Source organism: Salmo salar, chromosome ssa20 (assembly GCF_905237065.1).
Source record: "Salmo salar chromosome ssa20, Ssal_v3.1, whole genome shotgun sequence".
NCBI lineage: Eukaryota > Metazoa > Chordata > Actinopteri > Salmoniformes > Salmonidae > Salmo > Salmo salar.
Genome location: NC_059461.1, coordinates 44,322,333 through 44,338,350, shown reverse-complemented (window position 1 = coordinate 44,338,350; position 16,018 = coordinate 44,322,333). Strand labels below are relative to the sequence as shown.

The 16,018-nt window shown below is 46.0% G+C and overlaps 1 protein-coding gene across 1 annotated transcript; it reads left to right on the top strand.

Annotated features, from left to right (window-relative positions):
• The first annotated feature begins 250 nt into the window (after positions 1-250).
• Positions 251-2,949, top strand: LOC106580698 (transmembrane 4 L6 family member 5). Its single transcript, XM_014162029.2, has 5 exons — positions 251-712; positions 1,064-1,132; positions 1,581-1,735; positions 1,963-2,155; positions 2,237-2,949. The coding sequence occupies exons 1-5, from the start codon at positions 536-538 to the stop codon at positions 2,249-2,251; spliced, it is 609 nt and encodes a 202-aa protein (XP_014017504.2). The 5' UTR covers positions 251-535; the 3' UTR covers positions 2,252-2,949.
• The last annotated feature ends 13,069 nt before the right edge of the window (positions 2,950-16,018 follow it).

Here is a 16,018-nt window from a genome sequence, read left to right as displayed (position 1 = left end):
CTCTCGGAGGACCTGAGCCCTGGGACCATGCCTCAGGACTACCTGATTATAAACAAATTTAAAGTCATCTACGTAATGTGTGTGTGTGTGTGTGTGTTGGTGGGAGGGATTTACATATACTATTTGTGGGGGCGGGCATGTGTCACTGCATGGAGCCTATTTAAGTTTTGTCAAGCAGCGAGTTTGTGTTCCTCATCCAGTACTGCCGTAGTTACCAGGATCTCTCTTTCTCCCTCTCCGTCACATTCGGTCTCACTAGGTTATTCTGTCTCACTCCATCAGGTAAGACTCAAGATAATAATCACTATGTGGTCATTCTCTTGGCTAATAACCCTTTTCATTCTCTTGACTGATCTGAGACCGGTTTTTCTGAGTGAAATAGAATTTCTCCATAGGTGAGAGGGTTGTTCTGTATTTCAAGAGCTACAAGATAAGGAACAGTGGCACTCTAAAGATAAAAAACAACAAGAAAATAATTACTTTGAAGTTATTCTGACTGTCTTCTCTTCATCCTTGCCGGACATCTACCACAGATATGTGTGTCACCAGCTGCTCCAGGTGTGTGGGTGTGTCCCTTGTTCCCATGGCATTTGTGTGCATGCTGGCCAATGGCCTGTTGCTGTTGCCAGACCTTAAGGCACACTACCTGTTGGACGGTCACGTGACCAGAGAGGCCAGGTGGGGCACAGGCCTGTGGGCCTCTGGATTCCTGGTGAGATAACAATGCTGTTTTTGTGTGTGTGTGTGTGTGTCCTAATAAGGTCATGACATGACAGTCATCATGACACTCATGTCACTCATTCCTGAAACACCCCATTGTCCATAAAAAGGCAGATTGTGGTTTGAGGGTGGATTGTCATGTGTCTAATATGTCTGTCGTCTGTTTTTAAGCTAAATTTAGAGTCAGTCACTGTGCTAGGAATTTTTGCAAGTTGTTTCTGCTATTGTTGACAGTAATACTGTAATGACATCAATTATTGGAGGGAAGTGAATGTGTAGCATTTCACTGAATAGGGATTCCATGTAAAAAACAATATTCAGCCTTTTCTGCTTTTGTCTGTAGGTTCTTATTGGAGCTCGGGGGTTTGTGATTGGCAGCTCAAGGGAAGGCTGCTGTGCATACAGGATAGAGGTGAGGCTGTGGCTTGTTTTCATCCAAATCTGTGCACCTCAGGACCGCATTAGCTAGGGCGAGGTTACTAATTAAACTAGTCTGGTTCACCAACCGATCCACCTCCATTACATCTTCATGTCCTCTTTCTGAGTAGTTTTAACGGTCTTCCGTGTATGTATGTGACCTGCCTGCTTGGTTGTGGTGTACATCCTGAACCAATTAGAACTAGTCTGGGAGCGCGTTGTCCTTTCTATCAAATTCTCCATGGGTTATTGGATAGAGACGAAGAGAGAGAGACGGAATAGTTAGAGTTTTTGCATTGAAGGGCAGTTGGCCGGAATCGAACCCACGCCAACTTCAGTTTACATGTGCTACTACAGAGATGTGCTCTAACCACTTGCAACCACCCCAGGCCCCCTTTCTATGAAGTTGTAATAGTATGGATCTTCTGCCCTCTTGTGGCCAGATGCTGTGCCAAGTGGGGTGTTCCTGCGTGGCTCTGGCTGCTGCAGCCTTTTGCTGCCTAGTGAGCGCTACAGGACTGGTACAGGGACCACTGTGTCTGCACAACAGCACACAAGGTCTGGCCTGGGAGATGCCACTCAAACTACAGAAAAGCGGGTGAGTGTGTGTGTGTGTGTGTGTGTGTGTGAGGGGGGAGGGGGGTTCTCAATTGCTCAAAAGCAGTTTCGAAAACTTAGGTGTGGTCTTAATAAGCAGAACAACAATGATCAAATTGTTGAGTTGCACAATTACCAGTAATCATTTTCTACACTTTGCACAGCTTGTGTTCACTAGTTCTATGTGTTATGAATGTCAATTTAGTTTAACCTTACTTGTCTTTGTAGAGATCCCATCTACCTGTTTGATAGAACGTTATGGCCGGCGGCCTGCGAGGAGCCACGGAACATTGTTCAATGGAATGTAGTGCTGTTTTCTGTTCTCATGGCAACCAGTGCACTGCAGGCCATCCTTTGTGCAGCACATACAATCAATGCTATCCTGGGCATAATATTTGGGCCAAGATTCTGCAAAAACAAGGTGAGGTGTGTGAATGTGTTTGTGTTTGTGTGTGTGTGTGTGTGGCCTTTCACTCACTGTGTGTCTGAATGTGTGTTACAGGTCAGTCCAGCTTGAGGACATCATCCAGGAACCTAATTAGGAGCAGGAAGGAAGGACCTCCCGACGGAAGTACTGTAGTTAATATATGCTGATCTTAAGTCAGTTTTACATATTTTCCCCTAATGGATGAGGTCAGGATTGTGGAGGTTTAGCTGATCCTGGATCTATGCCTACAGGCAGCTTCTACCACCGCTAAACATTGGTTCTGGCCACCAGTCAGCGTTTCACGAACTAAGAAGCAGACTTGCACTTTAAAGAAAAAATCATAAAATAGCATATATTTTGTAATATGATTTTATTATGTTTTGATAAGCTAACAGAGTAAAACAGGGAGACCAAAAAAAGGCAGATTTAGAAGAGGATAGAGGTAGATGGGATGGGGACAAGCTGTTTTGGAGGGATTTCAAAAAAATATCTTTAAGTTTTATATGCCTACATGATACCATTCAGACAGCGGTCTCTACACTTTGCTTGCAAGTTGGCACTCTTACAGGGCCCAAAAAAGTTGGTATGAAACTTTTATCTAACAATTCCACAGCAAATACCTAAAACACACAAATCTAAGTTAAGGAATGGAATAAGAATATATATATATAAATATATGGATGAGCAATGTCAGAGCGGCATAGGAAAGATGCAATACATAGTATAGATTAGTGTTTACATATGAGATGAGTAATGCAAGATATGTAAACATTATTAAAGTGGCATTATTAAAGTGACTAGTGTTCCATTTATTAAAGTGACCAATGATTTCAAGTCTGTATGTAGGCAGCAGCCTCTCTGTACTAGTGATGGCTGTTTAACAGTCTGATGGCCTTGAGATAGAAACTGTTTTTCAGTCTTTCGGTCCCAGCTTTGATGCACCTGTACTGACCTAGCCTTCTGGATGGTTTCAGGATGAACAGGCAGTGGCTCGGGTGGTTGTTGTCCTTGATGATCTTTTTGGCCTTCCTGTGACATCGGGTGCTATAGGTGTCCTGGAGAGCAAGTAGTTTGCCCCCGGAGATGCGTTGTGCAGACCCTGCTGTTGTGGGCGGTGCAGTTGCCATACCAGGCAGTGATACAGCCCAACAGGATACTCTCAATTGTGCATCTGTAAAGGTTTCTGAGGGTTTTAGGTGACTGGTGCTGTTGCACCTTCTTCACCACACTGTCTGTGTTGGTGGACCATTTCAGTTTGTCAGTGATATGTATGCCAAGGAACTTAACTTTCTACCTTCTCCACTGCTGTCCCATCGATGTGGATAGGGGTGCACCCTCTGTTTCCTGAAGTCACGATCATCTCCTTTGTTTTGTTGACGTTGAGTGAGAGGTTATTTTCCTGACACCACACTCCGAGAGCCCTCACCTCCTCCCTGTAGGCTGTCTCGTCATTGTTGGTAATCAAGCCTACTATGGGCCTCCCGAGTGGCGCAGGGATCTAAGGCACTGCATCGCAGTGCTAGCTCTGCCACTAGAGATCCTGGTTTGAGTCCAGGTTCTGTCGCAGCCGGCCGTGACCGGGAGACCCATGGGGCGGCGTACAATTGGCCCAGCGTCGTCTGGGTTAGGGGAGGGCTTGGCCTGCAGGGATGTTCTTGTCCCATCGTGCTCTAGCGACTCCTGTGGCGGGCTGGGCGCAATGCACGCTGACTCGGTTGCCAGGTGTACGGTGTTTCCTCCAACACATTGGTGCGGCTGGTTTCTGGGTTAAGCGGGTATTGTGTCAAGAAGCAGTGCGGCTTGGCTGGGTTGTGTTTTGGAGGATGCACGGCTCTCGACCTTCACCTCTCCCGAATGCGTACGGGAGTTGCAGCGATGAGACAAGACTGTAACTACCAATTGGATACCATGAAATTGGGGAGAAAAAGGGGTAAAAAAATAAATACAAAAATATTCAAGCCTAGTACTGTTGTGTCATCTGCAAACTTGATGATCGAGTTGGAGGCGTGCATGCCCACGCGGTTATGGGTGAACAGACAGTACAGCAGAGGGCTGAGCACGCACCCTTGTGGGGCCCCAGTGTTGAGGATCAGCGAAGTGGAGATGTTGTTTGCTACCTTCACCACCTCAGGAAGGCCAGGACCCAAGACCCAGGGCCTCAAGCTTAATAGTGAGCTTGGAGGGTATTATGGTGTTGAATGCTGAGCTATAGTCAATGAACAGCATTCTTACATAGGTATTTCTCTTGTCCAGATGGGATAGGGCAGTGTGCAGTGTGATGGCGATTGCATCGTCTGTGGACCTATTGGGGCGGTAAGCAAATTGAAGTGGGTCTAGGGCAGGCCTGGGCAACTCCAGTCCTCAGGGGACTGATTGGTGTCACACTTTTGCCCCAGTCCCAGCAAACACACCTGGCTCCAATAATCAACTAATCATGAACTTCAGTTAAAAATGCAATTAGTTTAAATCAGGTGTGTTTGCTAGGGATGGGGGAAAAGTGTGACACCAATCAAGCCCCCGAAGACTGGAATTGCCCAGGCCTGGTCTAGGGTGACTGGAAAGTGGAGGTGATATGATCCTTGACTAGTCTCTCAAAGCACTTCATGATGACAGAAGTGAGTGCTACGGGGCGATAGTCATTTAGTTCAGTTACCTTTGCATTCTTGGGTACAGGAACAAATGGTGGCCATCTTGAAGCATGTGGTGACAGCAGACTGGGTTAACCTCTATGGGACCCCTTCCCGTTCTCATCCCGGTAACGGGATTGCTTGACAAGATAGCAAAAATCTAATAATTTCAATTTCTCAAACAATCAACTATTTTACACCCTTTGAAAGATAAACATCTCCTTAATCTAACCATGTTGTCCAATTTCAAAGAGGCTTTACGGCAAAAGTATAAAGTTAGATTATGTTAGGACAGTACATTGACAAAACATTACACCCAGCTATTTTCAATGCAGACAGGCATCACCAAAAGCAGAAAACCAGCTGGAAGCAAGACGTCGGTGTCCGTGACTTGGCTGGTTTTCCTTTTGTAGTCCCTGATTGTCTGTAGACCCTTTCCACTAGCCCATTTTTTACAATCTTCATCAGATGACACTCCTAGGACATAATGTTACACAATACATGCATTCTTTTGTTCGATAAAGTTCATATTTATATATAAAAACAGCATTTTACATCGGCGCGTGATGTTCAGAAAATATTTTCCCTCAAATGCTTCCGGTGAATCAGCGCTACAATTTACAAAATTACTATTCGAAAACATTGGTCAAATCTAATATTGTCATTCAAAGAATTATAGCTTAACATCTCGTGAATGCAACCGCATTGCCAGATTTAAAAATAACTTTACTGGGAAATCACACTTTGCAATAAACGAGGTGCAATGCTCAGAAAAATAGGCTAGGCGATACAGGTTAGCGCCATCTTGGAACCATCTAAAATCAAATATACTATTGTAAATATTCCCTTACCTTTGATTATCTTCATCAGAAGGCACTTCCAGGAATCACAGGTCCACAACAAATGTAGTTTTGTTCGAAAAAGTTACTAATTTATGTCCCAATAGCTCCTTCTTGTTAGCGCGTTCCGAAGGCTACTCATAATGTACGAGGCGCGCGGGACTTGTCGTCATGAATGTGCAAAAAATATATATTTACGTTCGTTCAAACATGTCAAACGTTGTATAACAAATCTTTAGGGCCTTTTTCAATCAGAGCTTCAATAATATTCAAGGCGGACGATTGTATTGTCTTACTAAACGTTTCGGAACGAGAGGGTACCCACGGGCCCTCCCCCTATGACCAACTTTCCAGGCCTCTCGTTTGGTCAGTTTCTACCGGAGAAGACTCAAACCACTTTGTAAAGACTGTTGACATCTAGTGGAAGCCTTAGGAAGTGCTAAATGAATCCTAACTCACGGTGTGTTTCATAGGCAAAGTGTTGAAGGTGATTCCACAAATCAGATTTCCACTTCCTGCATGGAATCTTCTCAGGTTTTGGCCTGCCATATGAGTTCTGTTATACTCACAGACACCATTCAAACAGTTTTAGAAACTTTAGAGTGTTTTCTATCCAAATCTACTAATTATATGCATATTCTAGTTACTGGGCAGGAGTAGTAACCAGATTAAATCGGGTACGTTTTTTATCCGACCGTGCAAATACTGCCCCCTAGCCCCAACAGGATAAGGAGAGTTTTAATATGTCCGTAAACACACCAGCTAGCTGATCTGCGCATGCTCTGAGGACACGGCTAATGATGCCGTCTGGGCTGGCCGCCTTGCGAGGGTTAACACATTTAAATGTCTTACTCACGTCGGCCACGTAGAAGGATAGCCCCACAGTCCTTGGTAGCGGGCCGTGTCGGTGGCACTGTATTATCCTCAAAGCGGGCAAAGAAGGTGTTTACTTTGTCTGGAAGCAAGACGTCGGTGTCCATGACTTGGCTGGTTTTCCTTTTGTAGTCCCTGATTGTCTGTAGACCCTGCCACATACGTCTCGTGTCTGACCCGTTGAATTGCGACTCTTTCCTCTATACTGACATTTTGCTTGTTTGATTGCCTTGCGGAGTGAATAACTACACTGTTTGTATTCGGCCATATTCCCAGTCACCATTCCATGGTTAAATAAGGTGGTTTGCCGCCATTTATCTACGGTTATTGGTTAGGGTAGGTTTTAATAGTCACAGTGGGTACAACATCTCCTATACACTTCCTTATAAACTCACTCACCGAATCAGTGTATACGTCAATATTATTCTCTGAGGCTACCCGGAACATATCCCAGTTCGCTTGATCAACACAATCTTGAAGCGTGGATTCCGATTGGTCAGACCAGCATTGAATAGTCCTTAGCACGGGTACTTCTTGTTTGAGTTTCTACCTATACGGAGGGAGAAGCAAAAGGAGGACAGGGGAGGGCCTTCTATGCATCGCGGAAGTTAGAGTAACAAATGTCCAGTGTTTTTCCAGTGCGAGTGCTACAGTCAATATGCTGATAGAATTTAGATAGCCTTGTTCTCAAATTTGCTTTGGAAAAATCCCCATCTACAATAAATTCAGCTGCAGGATATGTGGTTTCCAATTTGCATAAAGTCCAGTGAAGTTCCTTTAGGGTCGTCGTGGTATCGGCTTGAGGGGGGGGATGTACATGGCTGTGACAACAACCGAAGGGAATTCTCTTGGGAGATAATATGGTTAGCATTTGATTGTGAGGAATTCTAGGTCAGGTGAACAAAAGGACTTGAGTTCCTGTATGTTGTTACAATTACACCATAAGTCGTTAATCATAAAATCATTCTTCTTCCTGGAGAGATGTTTATTCCTGTCGATGTGACACACTGAGAATCCAGGTGGCTGTACCGACTCCGACAGCATATCTCGAGAGAGCCATGTTTCCGTGAAACAGAATATGTTACAATCCCAGATGTCTCTCTGGAAAGCAACAAACAAACAACGTTTAGATCCTCCAAGGATCTTTGTTAGGTAATTTCACCGGAAGTGTACCACATCCATATTTATAGACATATAGTACCAGCCAAAACTTTGGACATCTACTCATTCAAGGGTTTTTCTTTATTATTACTATTTTCTACATTGTAGAATAATAGTGAAGACATCACAACTATGAAATAACACATATGGTATCATGTAGTAACCAAAAAAGTGTTACATTTAATATTTTGATTTGTCAAAGTAGCCACCCTTTGCCTTTTACATTTACGTCATTTAGCAGACGCTCTTATCCAGAGCGACTTACAAATTGGTGCATTCACCTTATGATATCCAGTGGAACAACCACTTTAAAATAGTACATCTATATTATTATTTTTTTTGGGGGGGGGGTTAGAAGGATTACTTTATCCTATCCCAGGTATTCCTTAAAGAGGTGGGGTTTCAGGTGTCTACGGAAGGTGGTGATTGACTCCGCTGTCCTGGCGTCGTGAGGGAGCTTGTTCCACCATTGGGGTGCCAGAGCAGCGAACAGTTTTGACTGGGCTGAGCGGGAACTGTGCTTCCGCAGAGGTAGGGGGGCCAGCAGGCCAGAGGTGGATGAACGCAGTGCCCTTCTTTGGGTGTAGGGCCTGATTAGAGCCTGAAGGTACGGAGGTGCCGTTCCCCTCACAGCTCCGTAGGCAAGCACCATGGTCTTGTAGCAGATGCGAGCTTCAACTGGAGTGTGCGGAGGAGCGGGGTGACGTGAGAGAACTTGGGAAGGTTGAACACCAGACGGGCTGCGGCGTTCTGGATGAGTTGTAGGGGTTTAATGGCACAGGCAGGGAGCCCCGCCAACAGGGAGTTGCAGTAATCCAGACGGGAGATGACAAGTGCCTGGATTAGGACCTGCGCCGCTTCCTGTGTAAGGCAGGGTCGTACTCTGCGAATGTTGTATAGCATGAACCTACAGGATCGGGTCACCACCTTGATGTTAGCGGAGAATGACAGGGTGTTGTCCAGGGTCACGCCGAGGCTCTTAGCACTCTGGGAGGAGGACACAATGGAGTTGTCCACCGTGATGGCGAGATCATGGAAAGGGCAGTCCTTCCCCGGGAGGAAGAGCAGCTCCATCTTGCCGACAGCTTGAGGTGGTGATCCGTCATCCACACTGATATGTCTGCCAGACATGCAGAGATGCGATTCGCCACCTGGTTATCAGAAGGGGGAAAGGAGAAGATTAATTGTGTGTCGTCTGCGTAGCAATGATAGGAGAGACCATGTGAGGATATGACAGAGCCAAGTGACTTGGTGTATAGCGAGAATAGGAGAGGGCCTAGAACTGAGCCCTGGGGGACACCAGTGGGGAGAGCACGTGGTGCGGAGATGGATTCTCGCCACACCACCTGGTAGGAGCGACCTGTCAGGTAGGACGCAATCCAAGATTGAGCCGCGCCGGAGATACGCAACTCGGAGAGGGTGGAGAAGAGGATCTGATGGTTCACAGTATCAAAGGCAGCAGATAGGTCTAGAAGGATGAGGAGAGAGAGTTAGCTTTAGCAGTGCGGAGAGCCTCCGTGACACAGAGAAGAGCAGTCTCAGTTGAATGACCAGCCTTGAAACCTGACTGATTTGGATCAAGAAGGTCATTCTGAGAGAGATAGCAGGAGAGCTGGCCAAGGACGGCACGTTCAAGAGTTTTGGAGAGAAAAGAAAGAAGGGATACTGGTCTGTAGTTGTTGACATCGGAGGGATCGAGTGTAGGTTTTTTGAGAAGGGGTGCAACTCTCGCTCTCTTGAAGACGGAAGGGACGTAGCCAGCGGTCAAGGATGAGTTGATGAGCGAGGTGAGGTAAGGGAAAAGGTCTCCGGAAATGGTCTGGAGAAGAGAGGAGGGGATAGGGTCAAGCGGGCAGGTTGTTGGGCGGCCGGCCGTCACAAGACGCAAGATTTCATCTGGAGAGAAAGGGGAGAAAGAGGTCAAAGCATAGGGTAGGGCAATGTGAGCAGGACCAGCGGTGTCGTTTGACTTAACAAAGCGAGGATCGGATGTCGTCGACCTTCTTTTCAAAATGGTTGACGAAGTCATCTGCAGAGAGGGAGGAGGGGGGAGGGGGAGGAGGATTCAGGAGGGAGGAAAAGGTGGCAAAGAGCTTCCTAGGGTTAGAGGCAGATGCTTGGAAGTTAGAGTGGTAGAAAGTGGCTTTAGCAGCAGAAACAGAGGAGGAAAATGTAGAGAGGAGGGAGTGAAAAGATGCCAGGTCCGCAGGGAGGCTAGTTTTCTCCATTTCCGCTCGGCTGCCCGGAGCCCTGTTCTGTGAGCTCGCAATGAGTCGTCAAGCCACGGAGCAGGAGGGGAGGACCGAGCCGGTCGGGAGGATAGGGGACATAGAGAGTCAAAGGATGCAGAAAGGGAGGAGAGGAGGGTTGAGGAGGCAGAATCAGGAGATTGGTTGGAGTAGGATTGAGCAGAGGGAAGAGATGATAGGATGGAAGAGGAGAGAGTAGCAGGAGAGAGAGAGCGAAGGTTGCGATGGCGCAATACCATCTGAGTAGGGGCAGAGTGAGTAGTGTTGGAGGAGAGCGAGAGGGAAAAGGATACAAGGTAGTGATCGGAGACTTGGAGGGGAGTTGCAGTGAGATTAGTAGAAGAACAGCATCTAGTGAAGATGAGGTCAAGCGTATTGCCTGCCTTATGAGTAAGGGGGATGGTGAGAGGGTGAGGTCAAAAGAGGAGAGGAGTGGAAAGGAGGCAGAGAGAAATGAGTCAAAGGTAGACGTAGGGAGGTTAAAGTCACCCAGAACTGTGAGGGGTGAGCCATCCTCAGGGAAGGAGCTTATCAAGGCGTCAAGCTCATTGATGAACTCTCCAAGGGAACCTGTAGGGCGATAAATGGTAAGGATGTTAAGCTTGAATGTGCTAGTGATTGTGACAGCATGGAATTCAAAGGAGGAGATAGACAGATGGGTCAGGGGAGAAAGAGAGAATGTCCACTTGGGAGAGATGAGGATTCCAGTGCCACCACCCCGCTGACCAGATGCTCTCGGGGTGTGCGAGAACACGTGGTCAGACGAGGAGAGAGCAGTAGGAGTAGCAGTGTTTTCTGTGGTAATCCATGTTTCCGTCAGCGCCAAGAAGTCGAGGGTCTGGAGGGTAGCATAGGCTGAGATGAACTCTGCCTTGTTGGCCGCAGACCGGCAGTTCCAGAGGCTGCCGGAGACCTGGAACTCCACGTGGGTCGTGCGCGCTGGGACCACCAGGTTAGAGTGGCAGCGGCCACGCGATGTGAAGCGTTTGTATGGCCTGTGCAGAGAGGAGAGAACAGGGATAGACCGACACATAGTTGATAGGCTACAGGAGAGGCTACGCTAATGCAAAGGAGATTGGCATGAAAATTAACTAAACAACTGGGGAAGCGAGAGAGCAGGGCCTCCCTCACTAACAACTCACTGAAACACTAAAACGCTAAAATATAACTTTTCTAGCTACCACTAGAAATTAAAATTGACGTAAACTACAGTGGTTCAATGTTTCCAGGAATAGGCTCAAACTTAGTTTATTCCGCTAGATAACTTGGTACAGTATTCTTCCGTGAAAACCCACCTAGTGCACCGTGTCCTATGACGCCGTAGCTAACTAGCTAACTAGCATGCTAGCATCCTATAACACACGGTTAGCACCAATACTTGGTAACAACAAGCTACCAATGGATCATTCGTGTCCGTGTCTAGTTCATAACGCAGAAGTAATTAAACGTTGGCTAGCTAACACAAAGTCAGTCCTGCTAGCTACACAAGTGGACTACACATCTCGAATGTTCAGAAAGTTAAGCTTACGTTGCAAAAATCTTATTGACTAAAAATGATACAGCTAGCTGGTAGGGTTAGCTAGCTAGCAGTGGGCGCGTTGTTGACTATGTTAGAAAATGTAGCTGGCTAGCTAACCTCGATAGTTACTCTGTACTACGCCTTTATCTTGATACAAAGACAACTATGTAGCTAGCTAACATTACACTAGTCAAATCGTTCCGTTGTAATGTATATAGTTTCTACAGTACTGCTAATTGGTAAAGTTGGCTAGCTAGCTGTGGTGTTATGGTGTTGACGCCGTTTCGAAAATGGCGCGAACGAACGAATACAGCTGGCTAGCTAACCTTGTTAGTTCCTCAGAGCTACACCATTATCCTTGATACAAAGACAGCAGAGACAACTATGTAGCTAGCTAACAATACACTAATCAAATCGTTCCAATGTAATGTAATGAAATGTAATATTACCCGCGGAGCGAGGTGCAGCACGACTGCTCACTCCAGCATCCGGAAGAAATACTGCCTTGATGACAGCTTTGCACATTCTTGGCATTCTCTCAACCAGCTTCAACTGGAATGCTTTTCTAACAGTTTAAGGAGTTCCCACATATGTTGAGCACTTGATGGCTGCTTTTCCTTCACTCTGCGGTCCAACTCATCCCAAACCATCTCAACCGGGTTAAGGTCGGGTGATTGTGGAGGCCAGGTCATCTGATGCAGCACTCCATCGCTATCCTTGTTCAAATAGCCCATACATAGCCTAAATGTGTGTTTTGGGTCATTGTCCTGTCGAAAAACAAATAATAGTCCCACTAAGCGCAGATGGGATGACGTAGCGCTGCAGAATGCTGTGGTAGCCATGCTGGTTAAGTGTGCCTTGAATTCTAAATAAATCACTGACAGTGTCACCAGCAAAGCACCCCCACACCATCATACCTCCTCCTCCATGCTTCACAGTGGGAACTACACATCCGAAGATCATCCGTTCACCTACTTTGCGTCTCACAAAGACACGGCGGTTGGAACCAAAAATCTCAAATTTGCACTCATCAGACCAAAGGACAGATTTCCACCGGTCTACTGTCCATTTCTCATGTTTCTTATTGGTGTCCTTTAGTAGTGGTTTCTTTGCAGCAATTCCACCATGAAGGCCTGATTCACGCAGTTTCATCTGAACAGTTGATGTGGAGATCTGTCTGTTACATGAACTCTGTGAAGCATTTATTTGGGCTGCAATTTTTGAGGCTGGTAACTCTAATGAATGTATCCTCTGCAGCAGAGGTAACTCTGGGTCTTCCTTTCCTGTGGCGGTACTCATGAGAGCCTGTTTCATTATAGATCTTGATGGTTTTTGCGACTGCACTTTTTCCAGATTGACTGAACTTCATGTATTAAAGTAATGATGGACTGTCATTTCTCTTAGCTTATTTGATCTGTTCTTGCCATAATATGGACTTGGTCTTTTACCAAATAGGTCTATCTTCTGTATACCACCTGTACCTTGTCACAACACAACTGATTAACTTTTAACAAGGCACACCAGTTAATTGAAATGCATTCCAGGTGACTACCTCATGAAGCTGGTTAAGAGAATGCCAAGAGTGTGCAAAGCTGTCATCAAGGCAAAGGGTGGCTACTTTGAAGAATCTCAAATATAAAATATACAGTATTTTGATTTGTTTAACACTTTTTTGGTTACATGATTCCATGTGTTATTTCATAGTTTTGATGCCTTCACCATCATTCTACAATGTAGAAAATAGTAAAAATAAAGAAAAACCCTGGAATGAGTAGGTGTGTCCAAAGTTTTTACATATAGTTTGTGTATAATATATATATTGTACTATCTTTAAAAGTGCCTCCCTCACAATCTTAAATAAGCATGCCCCAGATATAGCACGTGGTTCGCTCCAGACCTGCCTGCCCTTGACCAGCACAAAAACATCCTGTGGCGTACGGCATTAGCATCAAATAGCCCCCGCGGTATACAACTTTTCATGGAAGTTAGGAACCAATATACACAGGCAGTTAGGAAAGCAAAGGCTAGCTTTTTCAAATAGAAATTTGCATCCTGCAGCACAAACTGGGACACTAAAGTCCATGGAGAATAAAAGCACCTCCTCACAGCTGCCCACTGCACTGAGGCTAGGAAACACTGTCACCTCCGATAAATCCACAATAATTGAGAATTTCAATAAGCATTTTTCTACGGCTGGCCATGCTTTCCACCTGGCCACCCCTACCCTGGTCAACACCCCTGCACCCCCCACAGCAACTTGCCCAAGCCTCCCCCATTTCTCCTTCACCTGAATCCAGATAGCTGATGTTCTGAAAGAGCTTCAAAATCTGGACCCCTACAAATCAGCTGGGTTAGACAATCTGAACCCTCTCTTTCTAAAATTATCCGCCGAAATTGTTGTAAGCCCTATTACTAGCCTGTTCAACCTGTCTTTCGTATCGTCTGAGATCCCCAAAGATTGGAAAGCTGCCGTGGCCATCCCCCTCTTCAAAGGGGGAGACACTCTAGACCCAAACTGTTATATCCATCCTGCCCTGCCTTTCTAAAATCTTCGAAAGCCAAGTTAATAAACAGATCACCGACCATTTCGAATCCCACCGTACCTTCTCCACTATGCAATCTGGTTTCCGAGCTGGTCATGGGTGCATCTCAGCCACGCTCAAGGTCCTAAACGATATCATAACCGCCATCGATAAAAGACAGTACTGTGCAGCCGTCTTCATCGACCTGGCCAAGGCTTTCGACTCTGCCAATCACCGCATTCTTATCGGCAGACTCAATAGCCTTGGCTTCTCAAATGACTGCCTCGCCTGGTTCACCAACTACTACTAGAGTTCGGTGTGTCAAATTGGAGGGCCTGTTGTCCGGACCTCTGGCAGTCTCTATGGGGGTGCCACAGGGTTCAATTCTCTGTATATATCAATGATGTCACTCTTGCTGCTGGTGATTCTCTGATCCACCTCTACGCAAACGACACCATACATCTGGCTCTTTTTTGGACACTGTGCTAACAAACCTCCAAATGAGCTTCAATGCCATACAACACTCCTTCCGTGGACTCCAACTGCTTTTAAATGCTAGTAAAACTAAGTGCATGCTCTTCAACCAATTGCTGCCTGCACCCTCCCGCCCGACTAGCATCACTACTCTGGAAGGTTCTGACCTAGAATATGTGGACAACTACAAATACCTAGGTGCCTGGTTAGACTGTAAACTCTCCTTGCAGACTCACATTAAGCATCTCCAATCCAAAGTTAAATCTAGAATTGGCATACCTATTTCGCAACAAAGCCTCCTTCACTCATGCCGCCAAACATACCCTCGTAAAACTGACTATCCTACCGATCCTTGACTTCAGCAATGTCATTTACAAAATAGCCCCCAACACTCTACTCAGCAAACTGAATGCAGTCTATCACAGTGCCATCTGTTTTATCACCAAAGCCCCATATACTACCCACCACTGCGACCTGTATGCTCTCGTTGCCTGGCCCTCACTACATATCCGTCGCCAAACACACTGGCTCCAGGTCATCTATAAGTCTTTGCTAGGTAAAGCCCCGCCTTATCTCAGCTCACTGGTCACCATAGCAACACCCACCCGTAGCACGCGCTCCAGCAGGTATATTGCACTGGTCATCCCCAAAGCCAATTCTTCCTTTGGCTGCCTTTCCTTCCAGTTCTATGCTGCCAATGACTGGAACGAATTGCAAAAATCTCTGAAGCTGGAGTCATATCTACCTGTCTAACTTTAAGCATCAGCTGTCAGAGCAGTTTACCGATCACTGTACCTGTAGAAAGCCAATCTGTAAATAGCACACCCGACTACCTCATCGCCATATTTTTACTTGTTCTTTTGCACCCCAGTATCTCTACTTGCACATCATCATCTGCACATCTATCACTCCAGTATTAATGCTAAATTGTAATTATTTTTGCCTCTAGGGCCTATTTATTGCCTACCTCCCTACTCTTCTACATTTGCACACACTGTACATAGATTTTTTGTGTTATTGACTGTACATTTGTTTATGTGTAACTCTGTGTTTTTGTCGCACTGCTTTGCTTTATCTTGGCCAGGTCGCAGTTGTAAATGAGAACTTGTTCTCAACTGGCCTACCTGGTTAAATAAAGGTGAAATATATATTTTTTTAAATGGTCCACACACCCGCACTATCATGAAGAAGGCGCAACAGCGCCTCTTCCCCTCAGGAGGTTGAAAAGGTTTGGCATGAGCCATCAAATCCTCAAAAAGTTCTACAGCTGCACCGTTGAGAGCATCTTGACTGGCTGCATTATTGCTTGGTAAGGCAACCGCACCGCCCTCGATTACATGACACTACAGAGGGTGGTGCGGACAGCCCAGTACATCACTGGGGCCGAGCTCCCTGCCATCCAGGACATCTATAACAAGCGGTGTGAAAGGAAGGCCCGGAAAATTGTTAATGACTCCAGCCACCCAAACCATAGATTGTTCTCTCTGTTTCCGCAGGGCAAGTTGTACTGGTGCATCAAGTCTGACACCAACAGGCTCCTGAATAGCTTTCTATCCCCGAGCTATAAAACTGCTAAATAGTTAACAAAATTGC